This window comes from Sturnira hondurensis, unplaced genomic scaffold (assembly GCF_014824575.4).
Source record: "Sturnira hondurensis isolate 20B ecotype Veracruz unplaced genomic scaffold, ASM1482457v3 Scaffold0015767, whole genome shotgun sequence".
NCBI classification, from domain to species: Eukaryota; Metazoa; Chordata; class Mammalia; order Chiroptera; family Phyllostomidae; genus Sturnira; species Sturnira hondurensis.
The window spans coordinates 275,166-291,782 of record NW_028088398.1 but is presented as its reverse complement, the minus strand read 5'-3'; the positions used below and the strand labels follow the sequence as shown (position 1 = coordinate 291,782).

The 16,617-nt window shown below is 53.4% G+C and overlaps 1 protein-coding gene and 1 pseudogene across 10 annotated transcripts in view; both read left to right on the top strand.

Moving 5' to 3' along the window:
- POU2F2 (POU class 2 homeobox 2) overlaps positions 1–16,617 on the top strand; it is a 34,040-nt gene extending 17,423 nt beyond the window's left edge. For 4 of the 10 annotated variants that reach the window (XM_037065488.1, XM_037065486.1, XM_037065489.1 and 1 more), the window contains 10 exons: positions 7,995–8,100; positions 8,190–8,281; positions 10,945–11,106; positions 11,238–11,379; positions 11,463–11,611; positions 11,687–11,863; positions 12,964–13,030; positions 14,554–14,755; positions 14,887–14,960; positions 15,211–16,617. In XM_037065488.1, coding sequence (XP_036921383.1) covers positions 7,995–8,100; positions 8,190–8,281; positions 10,945–11,106; positions 11,238–11,379; positions 11,463–11,611; positions 11,687–11,863; positions 12,964–13,030; positions 14,554–14,755; positions 14,887–14,960; positions 15,211–15,545 — 1,506 coding nt within the window. In that variant the 3' untranslated portion in view covers positions 15,546–16,617. The remainder of the gene's footprint in view (positions 1–7,994; positions 8,101–8,189; positions 8,282–10,944; positions 11,107–11,237; positions 11,380–11,462; positions 11,612–11,686; positions 11,864–12,963; positions 13,031–14,553; positions 14,756–14,886; positions 14,961–15,210) is intronic. The other 6 variants (XM_037065490.1, XM_037065487.1, XM_037065495.1 and 3 more) reach the window with 3 other exon arrangements.
- LOC119000502 (uncharacterized) lies at positions 4,483–4,606 on the top strand (annotated as a pseudogene).

Genomic DNA, 16,617 nt, shown 5'->3' with positions numbered 1-16,617 from the left:
CCCCTTGAAGTCGGAATTATCGAGGTGTCATCTGAGGCAGCTGAGGCTAAAAGAGGGTGAGGTGCCCACAGTCCCATGGTGTGTGGGGAACAGAGTCAGGTCTCTGGCCGCCTCCAGGGCCCGGGTCTTTCCAGGACACTGTGCATGGTCACCGTCTACAGTGAAGGGGGCTGAGGTCACAGGGAGTGGCTATCCCCAAGTCACACAGCAAGAAACAGGCAAGAGGGCCAAGGCAAAGCCCCCAAGGTTCTCAGCTGGAAGGGGCCCTTTGCCCCCTTCTAGTCCACCGTCTGCACTGAGGGCAGATGGGGGCGCAGTTTTGCCCAGATTGCCCCCAGGACAGGTGCTCACGGCCTTCCCAGGCAGCCCATTCTTCCCCTGGATGAGCAGACACAGTCGCACCCTCATATTGAGCACGGCTGGTCAAAATAATACAATTCACATTGTCTCCAGACCCCATCCCTTCCTGTCCCCCCACCCCCACTCTGGACTTAGCTCTAGGCTGTCCATGTCTTAGAACTGGGATGGCCAGTGGGTGTTGACACCCACGCTAGCTGTGGTGGCCGCCGGAGCTGGTGTGGGGGCCCATGACGGGGGCGGGGGCAGGGGAGAGGCGCTGCCCCTGGGCTGGGTGCAGTCGCTGCTCTGGGCTCAGGCCTCCTCTCGTTCTTCCCCCAAGGTGGAACCAAGCCAGCTGGGAAATGAACAGATACACTCCAGGTCACCCGTGTGCCATATAAACCAAGCCTCTTAGTCTTTCTGCCCCGACTCTGCAGCCAAGAGCCCAGCTGCGGGAACGCACAGCCTGCTCCAAACAGCAGAAGTCCTAGGTTTTACCCCCTTCATTTGCTGAGAACTCACCGATGGCCTGTTAGGTGCTTGCCCTGAGGTGGGGGTGATCAGAACACAGCTGGACGAGCAACAATGGGCTTCTTCGCTTCTGGGCTTTGATGGGGTGTGCCAGCCCTCTGGGCTCGTCTTCCTCTTCCTCACAGATTAGAGACTGAGCAGGTGACACACCAGATATTCTGGCAGCCGCCCTTTCTGCCCCTGGCATCTCCGTGCTTCCTCTAACTTCTCCAAGGTCTTGGTCTTACATCCACGAGTGGCTTCAGAGCGCACCCTTTCTTTAGATTGTGGAGAAATGGGGCCACCTACTGGCCAGCCCCAGTCCTGAGCCAGCTGGCTGTTCACCCAAAACCTTCTCTTTTTCTCATTCTTTAATTCCCTTAGGCAACAAACATGTAGTGAGCATCCGCCGTGTCCAGGCACGGGGGACGCCGTGAGGAATAAGGCAGCCGAGTCTGTGCCCTTGTGGGTTCGGCACTCCCACTTGATGGGGAGACAGGAAGCTGAAAACTGCTATGAAAGGAAGGAAAGAGTGCATTGGGCTAGAGACTGACGGAGGGAAAGGAAGACTCCTTATACGAGTGAGCAGCCAGGGGAGGCCTCTCTGAGGAGGGGGCATTTTGCAGAGACTTGAGTGATGAGGAGACTGGAGTGATGTGCCGATCAAAAAGGGGAGGAAGGCTCTGGCCTGGTGGCTCGGTCGGCTGGAGCATCACCCCATACTCCCAAAGGCTGCAGGTTCGATCCCTGGTCAGGGCACATACCAGAGAGAACCAATCAGTGTTTCTCTCTAACATCAATGTTTCTCTGTCTCTGTCTCCTCTCGTCCTCTCTAAAATGAATAAGCATGTCTTTGGGTGAGACATGGATTTAAAAGGGGGAGGCACAAAGCAACAACAGCATGTGCAAAGGCCCTGAGGCAGGGACTTCTTCCTTCCTTAGCAGGAAGGAAACCAGTGTATTAGAGTTAGGGACAAAGTCAAAGTCAAAGACAAAGTCATGGGAAGGGCGGGAGGAGAGGCAGGCAGGGGCTGGCTCATGCAGGGCCACGGCAAGGAGTTGGGTTATATTACAAATGCGATGAAACCCAAAGGCAGTGTTCTGGTCTGATTAATATTTTTAGAGCAGGAACTAGGGTTCCACAGAACTCCCCCCAGGGTCTGTGGTTAGAATTCAGGGGAGTCCATGAACTCGGATGGGAAAACAATGACGTCTCGATTTCGACTATCGAGTAAAAACACAATATTTCCTTCTATTATGAATATGGGCAATTGCCCACAGGGACACAGCAGTACGTGGGCCTTGCCACCAATGGGACGCACAGCTATTTCCATGTTCTGTGCAGTTGTGGCAGGTCTCTTAAAATACTGTTGTCACTCACTACTGCTTTGAGGTTGCTGCCATTACCCTTACTGCTCGATCTTAAGTAATGTGCTGATTAAAGAGACCCATGGATTATGATCGTCACGATTCAAAATACTTTTCATGATTGTGTATTATATTTTACGCATTTTCTAAAAAGATTTTATTTATTTATATTTAGAGACGGTGAGGGAGGGAGATGGAGAGGAATATTGATGTAGGAGAGAAATGCCAGTGCGTGGTTGCCTCTTGTACGCCCACAGCTGGAGACCTGGGCTGCACCCCAGACGTGAGCACCGACTGGGGATTGAACTGGTGACCCTTTGGTTTGCTGTACAGTCATCCCACTGAGCCATACCAGTCAGGGCTGTGCATTTCTTTCCCTTTGATTTTGAGAAGGGGCAGTTGGTTTTGTGAGACACCAAAGAATTTAGAGCCCAAAATTTTAGAATGTTTTGGGTGGGACTTGTGTTGGATGGGATGGATGGGGGAGAGGATGAGGATGAAGGAACCAAGGCGGACCCCCAAGTTCACAGTCTGAGTCATGGATGGGCTGTGGATAAATTCCTCATTTGGATTCCTCAGTGCAAGACCCCACTGCAAACTGAATTTCATCTTCTCCACCCTTTTCCTCTTCCTGCTGATTCAGAAAAAAATCTGCAGACACTGCCCTTTTGGGCTTTTGGGGAGAAAGGGGGCCTTTCACTGAGGGTCAAGCTTGGGAAAGACAGGAGTTAGATATTTTAATTAACAAGCTAAGGGTTAAAGAAAATCAGGAAAATACTAGTAATAAGACTTTATTTATGTTCTTGTTTGATTTAATTCAGTGCTTTTCTTTCTTTTTTTAGATTTTATTTATTTATCTGTAGAGGGTAAGGGAAGGAGAGAGGGAGAGAAATATCAATGTATGGTTGCTTCTCATGCGTCCCCTGCTGGGAACTGGCGTGAAACCCAGGCATGTGCCTTGACTGGGAATCGAACCTTGATCCTTTGGTTCTCAGGCCCACACTCAGTCCACTGAGCTACACCAGCCAGGGCCAATTCAGTGCTTTTAATGGGGGTTTTACCAGGCCCTATAAGCACACGCCTGGGATGTGAGCTAGGTCCCCAGTTGGGGGCATGTGAGAGGCAGTCAGTCAATGTATCTCTCACACATCAATGTTTCTCTCCCTCTCTTTCTCTCTCCCTTTAACTCTCTCCAAAAATAGATAAGTAAAATTAAAAAAAAAAGAATTAACCAATGAGCTCTGACCAGCATGACTCGGGGTTGGGCGTTGTACTACAAACTGAAGTGTTGCTGGTTCAATTCCCAGTCAGAGCACATGCTTGGGTTGTGGACCAGATCCTTGGTTGAGGGCATGCAAAAGGTAACCAATGGATGTTTCTCTCCTTCTCTGTCTCCTTCCCTTCCTATCTGTCTATAAATAAATACATAAATCAAATATTTTAAAAAGAGAGAATCTGCCCTGGCTGGTGTAGCCCAGTGGATTGAGCTCAGGCCTGCTCAGGCCAGAAGATCCCGGTTCGATTCCCAGTCAGGGCACATGCCTGGGTTGCAGGCCAGTTCCCAGTGGGGGATGCATGAGAGACAGCCACACATTGATGTTTCTCTCCCTCTCTCCTTTCCTTATCCTCTAAAGATAAATAAATAAAATCTTAAAAAAAGAGAGAGGGAGAATCCGCCAAGGAATGCATAAATAAGTGGAACAAATTGATGTCTCTCCCTCCCCCTCCCTCCCTTCCTCCTTCCTTTCCTTCTTCTCTCTCTAAAACCAGTCAGTCCTTCCATGACTAAAGAGGAATGAGCCATGGCACCTGCCTTCTAGAGTTTCAGTCTAGCAGAGGGAAGTACGTGTGAGCAAACGCAGTGCATTGTGAGAAAGGCAGAGTGGAGCGGGTGGGCACAGTTTTGTGGGGTCTAACTTTTATACCATGTGCAGGGCCCTTTAGAGAAAAGGAAGACAGAATTATGAGCCCCAAATCAGGCATGGGATCTTAGAAGGGTCCGTGGTAAGTGGGGCTGACGCCCGAGCTTCCCCCACTTCGGGGCCATGCAGTTTTTATGGCTGGGTGGGGAGGGCGGGTTACGAAAGGGAAGGTAGAATGGACACAGTTTCAAAGGCTAGAGCATTAGGATCCAAACCCCATACGCTGTGGCCTTAGACGATCCGCAGTCAGAGTGAGAAAGGTGAAAGGTCGGGAGCACCCAGGGACTCCGCCCACTTTCCAAAGCACCGGGACAAAGCAGAGACCTTTGCAGGTGGACAGGGAATGGCCTTGAAATGTGGCGAGACACCTGGCTTCAAGCAGGAGGCTAAAGAAGTGTCTTCCTATGGTCTGTTGGCCATGTCAGAACTTAGAAATGTAATGGTCAATTGATTAGAAAGCAACATCTGAGTCCCTGGGGGGGAAAAAAAGGGAATGTGGCAAGTCAATTGGGAAAGCAGGGTTGCTGGGCAGAAGTGACTGAGCAACATGTCTTTCTTTATTTGGACTAAGTCAATGTTCAAAGTTTAAGAGGTCCAGAGGGTTTACAGGGTTGCCGGTTTCCGGTACAGTTTCCTAGACCTCACCCATGCATACCCAAGCAGAACCCTACACATAATTTTTTAATACAAACACTAGCGCACATCACACCCGCTGTTCTGCCTCTTGAGCTTTCCACTCAACAGAACATCTTGGAGACTGTGTCACAATGGGGCACAAAGAGCCTCTCCATTATTTTTCATGAGTGCGTAGTATTCCATTATAAAGCTCCACGCTCATGCGCTCCCTTGTCCCCAACTGCTGCGCGCTCAGCTGGTTTCCGCTCCTGCCGAAACACCACTTGCGGCTGGGAAATATCCTTCTGGAGAGGTTACTTTGTACAGGCGTGAGTGTATCCCTGAGATAAATTCCTAGACGTGGGTTGGCTGAGTCAAAAGGTAGGTGCATCTGTATCTTTGATAGGCATTGCCAAATTACCTTCCCCCCAGCGACGACAGGCAAGAGCGTTCCCCTCACACCCTAACAAAGCGTGTCACGCACAGTTATCTTGGCTGACCTGAGAGGTAAAAATAGTATCTCGGTGCTGGTGTAGCTGTGTTTATCTTATTGTGAGTAACCCCGAATATTTTTTTTATTCAGAGCTCTTTTTATTTCCTTCGCTGGGCAGTCATCAGGCCTGTCTGCTGATCAGATTACTATTGGGTCGTTAGGTGTTTTTATCATTGATTTTGAGTTGTTGTTCATATATTGAGAAATAAGCACTTAGTGTTGATTCCTTTCACTTTCCCCCAGTGGTTCACCTCCTGGGACACGAAGTTGGTCTTTGGAGTAAAAAATAGGGAGGAATTGAGGAGCATGTGTCACGCCCCCCAGTTTCTCCGAAAGAAAAAGCATTTTAAGTGCAGGTCATAGACAGGAGGGGGCAAAAATAGGTTTACAGTTCGTATGGAAGCTACTACAATAATTAATAAATAACAATACAAGAATTAGCTGTTTGGCATATTCACAACTGTAAGCCTATTTTTGCCCCAACCTGTAACTTGCAATTATACATAAAAGTTGCTCATTATGAAACATCAGTCTTGGTTTATTTAACAAACGTATGTGGAGCACCTACAGGTGCCTGATGCTGTTCTCGGACCTGAGATGACAGGGGTGACCAGCAGTCCCCACCACACCGTCACCCTGTCACGCACCGACCTGATGGTGAAAGTGTAAACAGAAGGGTCATCCTGAGAGAGTGATGAGTCTTGTGAAGGAGGTGAAACGGAGGTGGCGAAGGGAGGAGGTGTGGTGACCGGCTGGTTGGGATCAGGGGGGCGAGGAGGGCATCTCCGAAGAGATGGCTGTGTGTTAGGAGCTGAGTGACAAGAAGGACCCGGGCTAAGTGGGAGGACTGGAACTGCCTGGCAGAGAGAACAACACACGTAAAGGCCCTGAGGTGGGCATCGAGGTCAGGAAAACCAGCTCAGACCTCAGTGTAAGGGACCCTCGAGGCCAGGGAAGGAGTTTGGTTGTAGTGGTATGGGCTACAAGGGTCCACTGAAGTGCTGGCCGGCTGGCTCAGTGGGTTGAAGTGTTGTCCCTGTAGACCAAAAGGTTACAGGTTTGATTCCCGGGCAGGGCACCTACCTAGGTTTCTGGTTCCCTCCCTGGTTGGGGTGCGTTCAGGAGGCAACCAATTGACGTTTCTCTCTCACATTGATGTCTCTCTCTCTTTCTCTCTCCCCCTCCCTCCCTTCTTCTCTTTCTAAAAATCAATTGAAAACATATCCTTGGGTGAGGATTTTAAAAGTGAATCCATTGGCTCATCTGTGTGTGGGGGTTTGCTTTTCCTTCTGGAAATATCCAAACCCAAAAGAGAAGAGAAGATATATAGGACCACACATTTCTTCAACCGGTTCAATAGATATCAACATTTTGCCAATCCTCTTTCATCTATACTTTTACTCTTTTGGTGGAGGGGCTGGATTTATTCTTTTCCCTACCTCATTCCCCTTAAAAAAATCTTTTCATTAAAGTATAACAAATACCCAAAAGTGTGCAGATCAGTGACGCTCCCTCACTGAGCATGCGCATCTCGCTGGTCCCCAGATCCGGAAACTGAATATGGCAGCTCCCTGGAAGCCCCTGTGGTCCCTTCTAGTTTCCACCTCCCAACGTCTGGCATGCAAATGGGTCATAAAATAAATCACACAGGGCATTCTCTGCTGTGACCGGCTTCTTTCGCTCATCATTACATTTGGGAAGTTTTACTGCGGCGTGTCATTGGAGGTCGTAGACTCCTCCTTCTCATTGCGGTCCCATTCCACAGGGCACAGTTTGTTTGCCCCATCCATTGTTGGCAGGTGCTTGGGCTGCCTTCAGGTCTTGGCGGTTCCAAGTCGTTCTGCTAGGAGCATCCCAGCATGTCTTTCGGTGAACTCATGTGTGCACGCGTGCTGGTTCAAGCCCGGGCATGGGGCTGGCTTTCGTAAATGGTGCCTGTATTCACCTGGTAGAGCTGCCGCCACAAAGAACCACAGGCTGGGTGTCTTAAACCACGGAAATGCGTCCTCTCACGGTTCTGGAGGCTGAGTCCAAAATCAAGGTCCCGAGGGCTGTGAAGGAAGGGTCTGCTTCAGCCTTTGTCTTTGGCTTGCAGGTGGCCGTCTTCTCTCTGTGTCTTCCTGTCACCTTCCTCCTGCGCGTGTCTGTCTCTGTGTCCAAATTCCCCCTTTTCATGTGGAAACCAGTCATAGTGGATTCGGGCCCACCTTAGTGACCTCATGTTAACCGGATCCGATCTGCAAAGATCCCATGTCTCAGTAAGGGCACCCTCTGGGGGACTAGGGGTGGGGATTCCAACATGTGCATTTTGGGGGGAACACAGCTCAGCCCCTCACAGTGCCAAAGTTCCCCAAAGTGGTTGTCCAATCTCCTGACTCACGATGTGCTGGAATACTTCAAAGTTCACTCCAGACACGATGCCATTTGCCTTGGGCGTGTTTTAAAAGGAGGGAAGACTTGGTCTGATTCCCATGTCTAAGCAATTCTATTTGATCCGTGGGGCTGTAAGGCAAGACAACTATTTCACCCAGAAAGAAAAGGTGATAAAGAGGGAGCTCTTCTGGGACGGCCCAGGTAGGACACTCCGGAAGCCTGGGGTTGGGACAAAGCTCCCAGGTGCCCTTAGCTCACGGGTGCTGTTCCTTCCTCCCTGCCTGGTGCCAGGCCACCCTGTGCAGCGCCCCCTGGAGGCTCAGGTGAGGCAGAGGGGCTCAGGCTGTCTTTCTGTCCACCCCCGCCCCTGCCAGGACATACAGCAGCTCCTCCAGCTCCAGCAGCTGGTGCTCGTGCCGGGTCACCACCTCCAGCCACCTGCTCAGTTCCTGCTGCCGCAGGCCCAGCAGAGTCAGCCAGGTAAGGCCCCCACCTGACGGCCTCCCCACCCGCCGCCCCCACAGAACCCCCCCTCCTTCTCACCCTGTGTGTCCCCCTTGTCTTCCCAGGCCTGCTACCGACGCCAAATCTATTCCAGCTACCTCAGCAAACCCAGGGAGCGCTTCTGACCTCCCAGCCCCGGGCCGGGCTGCCCACGCAGGTGAGTTTCCACCCCAGGGCACCCGGCTGGGCCAGCAGCAGGGCTGCAGAAGGCTGGGTGAATGAGGGTAGGGTTGTGGCCCAGGGTCTCCTCTCCCTTTGGCCCACCCCACAGCCACAGGGCCAGGACAGGCGTTGGGAGACCTGGAACCCAGCCCTGTTCTACCATTAATTTGCCGTGGGACCTTACGGAAGCCATTCCCTCTGGCTGGATCTTTCTCTGCAGCAGCAACTTGCCACCGACGCCCCGCAAGAATTTTTAAAACATGCAGTACCTGACTACTTAGTCAGGGGCACTGACCTTTTTCTTTAGGTTGTCAAATTTTAAAAAAATGACAACAGCCAACCCAATAACAGCCATCCGGTATGAATGAATCAAAATTATACCTATTTTGTTGTCAGGTTAGCAAAAAAAATTTTTTGGTGTGCTGCAGAATTTTCGTCGTAGCTTACGTGTGACATGAGATGCAAAAGGTTGAAAATCGCTGCTCCGTTGAGTGAGGGGAGTCAACCAGACCAGCGGTCTTAACCTTTCAGGCACACAAACTCCTTTGGGAATCTGATGAAGATTTGGATCGGACCCCCACTAGCCCTGGCTGCGCATGTGCACAAGCACAGGAAATTGCGGGGCTAAGAAAGCCTTTACACTCCAGTGCCTTGGGTCTCTCCCAGGGCTTCCGATGGAGGGTTCTCTGAGGAAGGGTCTGTTGGGTGCTGGTTCACACCCCTTCCCAGGCCAGACACCGAAAACAAGGGCCCACGGATATGTTTTATTCGGCCCACACCACATTTAAAAAATTAAATTAGTCGACAAAATTCCCGGAAAACACCAGATTCCCACCTTTTCTGTTCTTTTAAAAATATTGTATTTATTTATTTTTAGAGCGAGGGCAAAGGAGGGAGAAAGGGAGAGAGACATCAGTGTGTGGTTGCCTCTCTCAAGCCCCCAACTGGGGATCTGGCCTGCAACCCAGACATGTGACCTGGCTGGGAATGGAATCAGCGACCTGCAGCTTGCAGGCCAACAGTCAATCCACTGAGCCACACCAGCCAGGGCAGTCCACCTTTTCTTGACAAACCAGAAACTCTGGCAACACTGATCTGCATCCACATGGCCCGGTGGCAGTTGGAGGCTGGCCACCGGCTGGAGCAGAGGTCCCATCGAGCAGGCTGTGAACTCTGCAGGCTGCCTCGGTCTCCTCCTGGCTGGCCTCCACGGTCCTTCCTCATTCGTTGCCTGGGCTCTAGACTTTCACAGTAATTTTTCACAATCTTTTACAGATTTCAAATTTCCCTCCTACCCATTTTTGGAACAGCCCTTTCAAAAAGTAATATGAACTATTTAGAAGACCCTGAAAGTTGAGAGACTAATAGAGGAATTAGCTGTGATTGTGAAATCCAGTAATGCTCGGAAATTAAATCGTTCTCGTAACGCAGACACCAGAAGTCATTTGGCTGCAAAACCTGTCCTGACCTGATGCCGGGTGGCCAGTGGCTTTTCTTTCTCTCTCTCTCTCTTGTGGTTCAGGCTTTGCTGAGAGCTGTTAATGTGTCCAACTACAGGGTGACGGTTTGACCCTGATGGTGGTGGTGATGGGGGGGTTGCATCATCTATGATATAGGCCCCATGTAGTCTTTCTAAAGTGGGAAAATTTTCTGAATTCTCAAATGTATCTGGCCCTACGGTTTTGGATAACAGATCAAGGGCCTGTGTGGCCACCTCCCCTGCACCCACCACCTGCTTCAGCTCTCTTGCTCTAGGGAGATGAGGCATTCCAGAAAAAGCTATCGCTTCTTTGTAAATTGGTTGCCCTTCCCATCTGCTTTTTAATACTTTTACTTTATTTGCAACCTACCATTTTTAAAAGGCCTTATTTATTTATTTTTAGAGAGAGGGGAAAGGAGGGAAAAAGAGAGGGAGAGAAACATCAATGTGTGGTTGCCTCTCATGCGCCCCCTACTGGGGACCTGACCTGCAACCCAGGCAGGTGCCTGGACTGGGAATCGAACTGGCGACCCTTTGGTTTGCAAACCAGCACTCAGTTCAGGAAGTCACACCAGCCAGGGCTCAACCTACCGTTTTAAACCAAGTTTCCCCAACAACCCCACAGGGTAGGCAGAGCAGCTATAATGGTTCCATCCTGCAGAGGGGGAAACTGAGTTCTGGGAAGGTTGAGGCTTGTCGGGTTACCTGCAATTCTATAGCAGAACCAGTCCAGGGAAAGAGCCCTTCGAGCAAGAATCCTCCTTCTGGGAGTTTCCAGGCTGGGAGGGAATCTGCAGAGAGTTGCAGCAGCGAGAGGCCCCATGTGGGGCGGCAGAGTATCACTTCTTTATTTAAATATTTTTTCTTAATTTTATTTATTTTTAGAGAGAGGGGAAGGGACAAAGAGAGGGAGAGAAACATCAATGTGTGAGGGACATTTTGCATCGTGGGACGACACCCAACCCACTGAGCTACACCAGCCAGGGCCCAGAGTGTAACCTCCATGAAACTAGCAGCTCAGTGTTAGGGGAGGGGACCTTTTGGGGGGCAGGTGAGGGGAATCTGCAGGAAGAGGCTGGAGGCAGGGAGGGAGGAAGGGAAGGGGGACCGCGTAGCCATTGCTGAGCCCCATCCTGGTTCCCCCGTCATGCATTCCGCCCACCTGCCCACCTCACCAGGCCGTGACCCGCCCCATGCTGCCCGACCCGCACCTCTCACACCCGCAGCCCCCCAAATGCCTGGAGCCACCATCCCATCCCGAGGAGCCCAGTGACCTGGAGGAGCTGGAGCAGTTCGCCCGCACCTTCAAGCAACGCCGCATCAAGCTGGGCTTCACGCAGGTCTGGGGCCACCGGGCTGAACCGGCGGTGGGCGAGGGCATGAGGGGATGAGACAAGCTGGTGGGTGGGGCAAGCCCAGTACCTGAAAACCCAGCCCTGACCGCCACCCTCTCCCTGCTCCACTGGCCCAGGGTGACGTGGGCCTGGCCATGGGCAAGCTCTATGGCAACGACTTCAGCCAGACGACTATCTCCCGCTTTGAGGCCCTCAACCTGAGCTTCAAGAACATGTGCAAACTCAAGCCCCTCCTGGAGAAGTGGCTCAACGATGCAGGTGGGACTAGGGCTCCCAGCTGGGTGGCAAGCACAGGGTCTGAGGAGGTGCCCTCTCATGCCCCTGTCTCCTCCTGGGCACAGAGACTATGTCTGTGGACTCCAGCCTGCCCAGCCCCAACCAGCTGAGCAGCCCTAGCCTGGGTTTCGATGGGCTCCCTGGCCGGAGACGCAAGAAGAGGACCAGCATCGAGACAAATGTCCGCTTCGCCTTAGAGAAGAGTTTTCTAGCGGTGAGGCCCCCATCCTGGGCATCCCTGAGGGCTGGTGGGAGAGTGGGCCTGGGCTAATGAGCCCTCTGCCCGCAGAACCAGAAGCCTACCTCAGAGGAGATCCTGATGATCGCAGAGCAGCTGCACATGGAGAAGGAAGTGATCCGCGTCTGGTTCTGCAACCGGCGCCAGAAGGAGAAACGTATCAACCCCTGCAGCGCGGCCCCCATGTTGCCCAGTCCGGGGAAGCCAGCCAGCTACAGCCCCCATCTGGTACCAGAGCCCCTCGGGAGGGGCGGGGGCCCAAAGCCCAGCCACCTCCTTGCCCCGCAGCAGGCACCGGGTGTGAAGCACAGTCTACCTGGTTGTCCACTGTGCTTAGAACAGAAGCGGCGAGGGTCAGCCTTGTGGACAGGCTGTCACACGGGTGGAGCACTGCCACACAGGGACACAGAGTCCCCAGGGGGCTGTGGTCTTATGTGGGGGGTACAAGCACCCACAGACATGGACGGAGCCAAACAGTTGTCACAGGCACACAGCCACACAGACACAGGCAAGGACGTCGTTACACTCCCAAGAGTGCACTCGGGTCTATAGCCGCACCAGGACACCCCTTTGTTCCATCGAGCGTGGACAGGGCTGTGACACCACAGAGAGGAGCACCCTCCGCCCCGTGATGTGGGAGAGAGAGGGACCGTCTGAGCCGAGTCATGAAGGGCAAGAGAGTTAGCCAGGCCCACGAAGGACGGGCGAAGGGACTGGGGTACACACAGGCCTAGAAGCCAGAGTGGGTCCAGCCCAATCTGCGGAACTCTGGTACAGTTTAGTGTGGTTGGAGCTGGAATGTATTGAATTGAAGGGGGGGTGTGAGTTGGGGAGGAACCGAAGATCCGAGTAATAGCCCGAGGAGCTTGAACTTGAACTTGCACAGTGCGGAGCTAAGAAGTCATCAGCTGTGGAGGGACAGGGTCACATTTAGAGTGAAGCTTCTGGGGATGATGGAGGGACGAGACTGGAGGCAGGGAGGCCAAGAAGGAGGCTGGTGGGTGTTCCCAGAAAAACCAAGCCACGGGGCATCCCAACACTGATGCCCTTAACCCCCCGACACGCACTTCAGACCTGCAACTGGCTAGTGTCAGAGGAGAGGTGGGGAGCCCCTTGGTTGGGAACTACTCCCTCTTGCTGGTGGCTCAGGGTCCCCTAGGCTACAGGTGAGGAAAGATGGAGGAAAGCACATCACACACAGGGTGCCGTACCCAGAGCCCCGCTTCCCCGTCCTGGGGGCGGAGGAGTGGGGGACAGACCCACGGGGAGCACCGCGGGGGCTGCTGGGGGACAGTGGCCTGACCATGCCTTCTTTCCTCTCTCCCCAGGTCACACCCCAAGGGGGTGCTGGGACCCTGCCGATGTCCCAAGCTTCCAGCAGTCTGAGCACAACAGGTCAGGGAGAGCAGACGTCGGTGGGGGAGAGTGCCACGTGGGCCTGAGCCTGAGGGTCTCAAGTGACTCAGGGTGTCCATGGGTCTCAGGGAGGAGCCCGCGGGTGAGGGGGCAGGGAGGACGGAGGGGAGAGGACAGACTCACCCGTCCAGGCCAGCGAAAAGCATGGGGTGGCTGAAAGGTGATGGCATTTATAAACTTGGCGAACTCCAGAAGTGACTTTACCTCTCTGGGCCTCAGGTTTTTAAAATATATATATATTTTTTATTTATTTTTAGAGAGGGGAATGGAGGGAGAAAGAGAGAGAAAGAAACATCAATGTGTGGTTGCTTCTCATGTGGCCCCTTCTGGGGACCTGGCCCACAACCCAGGCATGTGCCCTGACTGGGAATCGAACCTGCGACCCTTTGGTTCACAGTCCGCGTGCAATCCACTGAGCTATGCTAGCGAGGGCTGGGCCTCAGTTTTTGTAAAATTGTTGGGAATGTGTAATGCATGCCGAAGCTATATGCACGCATGTATACACAGACATACGAGTGTCAAATGCACACACTCTTTTGTACAAAGCCCTCCTTTCCTGGGGACAGGGCATCATACACCATCTGTAAGAACACTATTTTAAAAATCATTGACCCTCCTCAGGTTAAGAAATAATAAGTGGAGGTTTTTAAAAAAATTTTTAAAGATTTTATTTATCTTTAGAGGGGAAGGGAAGGAGAGAAGTATCAATGTATGGTTGTCTCTTGTGAGTCCCCTGCCGGAAACTGGCCTGCAACCCAGGCATGTGCCCTGACTGGGAATCAAACCGCAAGCTTGTGGTTTACAGGCCCGCGCTCAATCCACTGAGCTACACCAGCTAGAGCTTTTAAGTAGAGGTTTTAAAAAGCACTAAGGTGTACCTGGCACTGTTCTAAGTGCTTTACAAAGAATGTTGACTCATTTAATCCTCATACCCATTATGCCCATTTTCCTGATGAGGGAACTGAAGGCCAGAGAGGTGAAGGCGCTTGACCGAGGGAACAGGCGGGATGTGACTGAGCCAGGAATGGCTGCCCTCGGCCCCCCGGCCCCGCGCTGTCTGGCCTGAGGCTGGGCTCAGAGCCCTCTCAACCTGCCAGTTCCTGAGCCCAAAGCCCAATCACAGCTGCAGCCCCCCTGCCTCGCCCCTAGAGGGAGCCATAGGGCTTTGTCTTCGGGGTGCCCCCAGTTCTTGTATAAAAAGGAGCCCCGTGTGAGATTCAGGGCAGGGTACAAGGGGCGCTAGGGTGCTAGCACACTTTGCGCACAGGGCACGGGCTCAGTGAGTGACAGCTGCTCTTACTTTGACGACTGTGGCTGATGTTACCATGGCAGTGGCGCAAAGAAATGGCCCTGGGAGGAGAGGGCGGGAGGCTTAAGTGGGCTCTGACTGAGGAGATGCTGGGAGACTGCGGGTGAAGGAGGCAGGCTGGGGTCAACCGCAGGTTCCTGCGTGGAGGGCGAGTGCAAGCTGAAGTCTCCCTTTCTCTGTCTCTCTCTGGCAGTTACTACCTTATCCTCAGCTGTGGGGACACTCCACCCCAGCCGGACAGCCGGAGGGGGTGGGGGCGGGGGTGGGGCCGCGCCCCCCCTCAATTCCATCCCTTCTGTCACTCCCCCACCCCCGGCCACCACCAACAGCACAAATCCCAGCCCTCAAGGCAGCCACTCGGCTATCGGCTTGTCGGGCCTGAACCCCAGCGCGGGGTAAGTGGGCAGCTGCAGGTGGGGAGATGGTGGGGAGAAGCAGGATCGCCGCTGCTTCCAGGGTGGGTAGCTGAGCCCCAGCTCTGCCGGCAGCCCTGCCCTTGCTAATGCCTCTGCTTTGCCTCTTGCAGAAGCACAATGGTGGGGTTGAGCTCCGGGCTGAGTCCAGCCCTCATGAGCAACAACCCTTTGGCCACTATCCAAGGTGCGTGCTGCCTCATGTCACTCCCATGGTCACCAGCCCCACCCCTGTGGGCCTCGAGCCCCTCCATTGCTGCTCCAGCCATGCCACCCTGCCCCCGCTCACTGCATTGCTCGCCTGTTCATACCCATCTCACCTTCGGGGAAAGTGTGAGGGCTGCTCATGGGGGTCAGTGGGGCTGATGGAAAGACAGGGCGCTGCAGGCAGGATGCTGAAAGGCCCCGCCAGCCCAGCCTCTCTCTCTCCCTGCCAGCCCTGGCCTCTGGTGGAACCCTGCCCCTTACCAGCCTTGACGGCAGCGGGAACCTGGTGCTGGGGGCAGCAGGTGCGGCCCCGGGGAGCCCCGGCCTGGTGACCTCCCCGCTCTTCTTGAACCACGCTGGGCTGCCCCTGCTCAGCGCCCCGCCTGGCGTGGGCCTGGTCTCGGCAGCCGCTGCAGCTGTGGCGGCCTCCATCTCCAGCAAGTCTCCAGGCCTCTCCTCGTCCTCCTCGTCCTCGTCCTCCTCCTCCTCCTCCACTTGCAGTGAGGCCGCAGCACAGACCCCTGGAGGCCCCGGGGGGCCGGAGTCAGGGTCCAAGCCTGAGTGAAGACCCATCACGCCTCCCCTCCTACACCTCTGACTTCCACCTTGGTCCCTTGCCCAGAAGAGGGTGAGGAGGCCATCGGTGGGGGCGCAGAGGGTCCTTGGAGCAGAAGTGACAAGGGAGGAAAGACCAAAAAAATCAAACAACCAAAAAAAAAAAAAAAGAAAGAAAGAAAGAAAGAAAAAGAAACCAACAACAAAGAAAACCAAAAATAATCACAACAGAAACCAGCTGCCCCAAAGGAACCAGAGGTGAAACACAAACAAAAACCAAAAACAGACCAAAAAATCCCCCACAGAACCAAACAAACCAAAAACCAGTTGCAAGCCAGACCTCAGTGTGCTCACCCTCACCGCTATGACACCAAATAAGAACCCCCAGCCAGGGGCCGAGAAGCCTCGTGAGGCGGACCTCACCCGGAGACCCTGGCTGTGGGGTCCACCCACGACCTTGCCCCCCACCCCCAGCGGGGGGCCAAAGAAGGAAAAAGAGAACGTGCCAGCCTCCTAGCCTCAGACCCCAGCCCTGGGCCAGAGAAGACAGGGCACAGCCTGGGGCAGAAGGGTGGGCTCAGAACCACCCGCCAAATGTTCCTTTCCAGAAGGTGAAAGAGAAAGGGCCTGAACAACCTTACACCAAATATTCAGTAGCTTCATCCAAAGGATGTACAGAATTTTTAGCGTTGCGCTCAACAGAATGTGTCCCTACCATGTGTCCCTCTCTCCCCTGACCCCCCAGCTCTCCTCACCCAGGCAGGGGGTCTCGCTTTAACCTCCTCCCTAGCCCAGCCCGGGGAGTGCAGGGGAAGAAGGCCTGGATGACTTTTCATCCCTGTACCTCCCGCTTTTTCCTTTGAAGGTTGGGCTAGGCCATTTTGCCAAGTTCTAGCTCTCACTCATCCCCCTCACCCTCACCAGGTCACCCTCCTCTGCCCTGGGATCTTCCACCTCCTCAGCCCATGGGAAGGTGGAAGTTCCAGGCAAGAGAGGGTGAGGTGAGGGCATTCAAGTTGTCTTTTCCCCCCATCCTTGTCTGTCAGTTTCCCTGAAAAAAAAAAATCATATTCCAGTGCCTA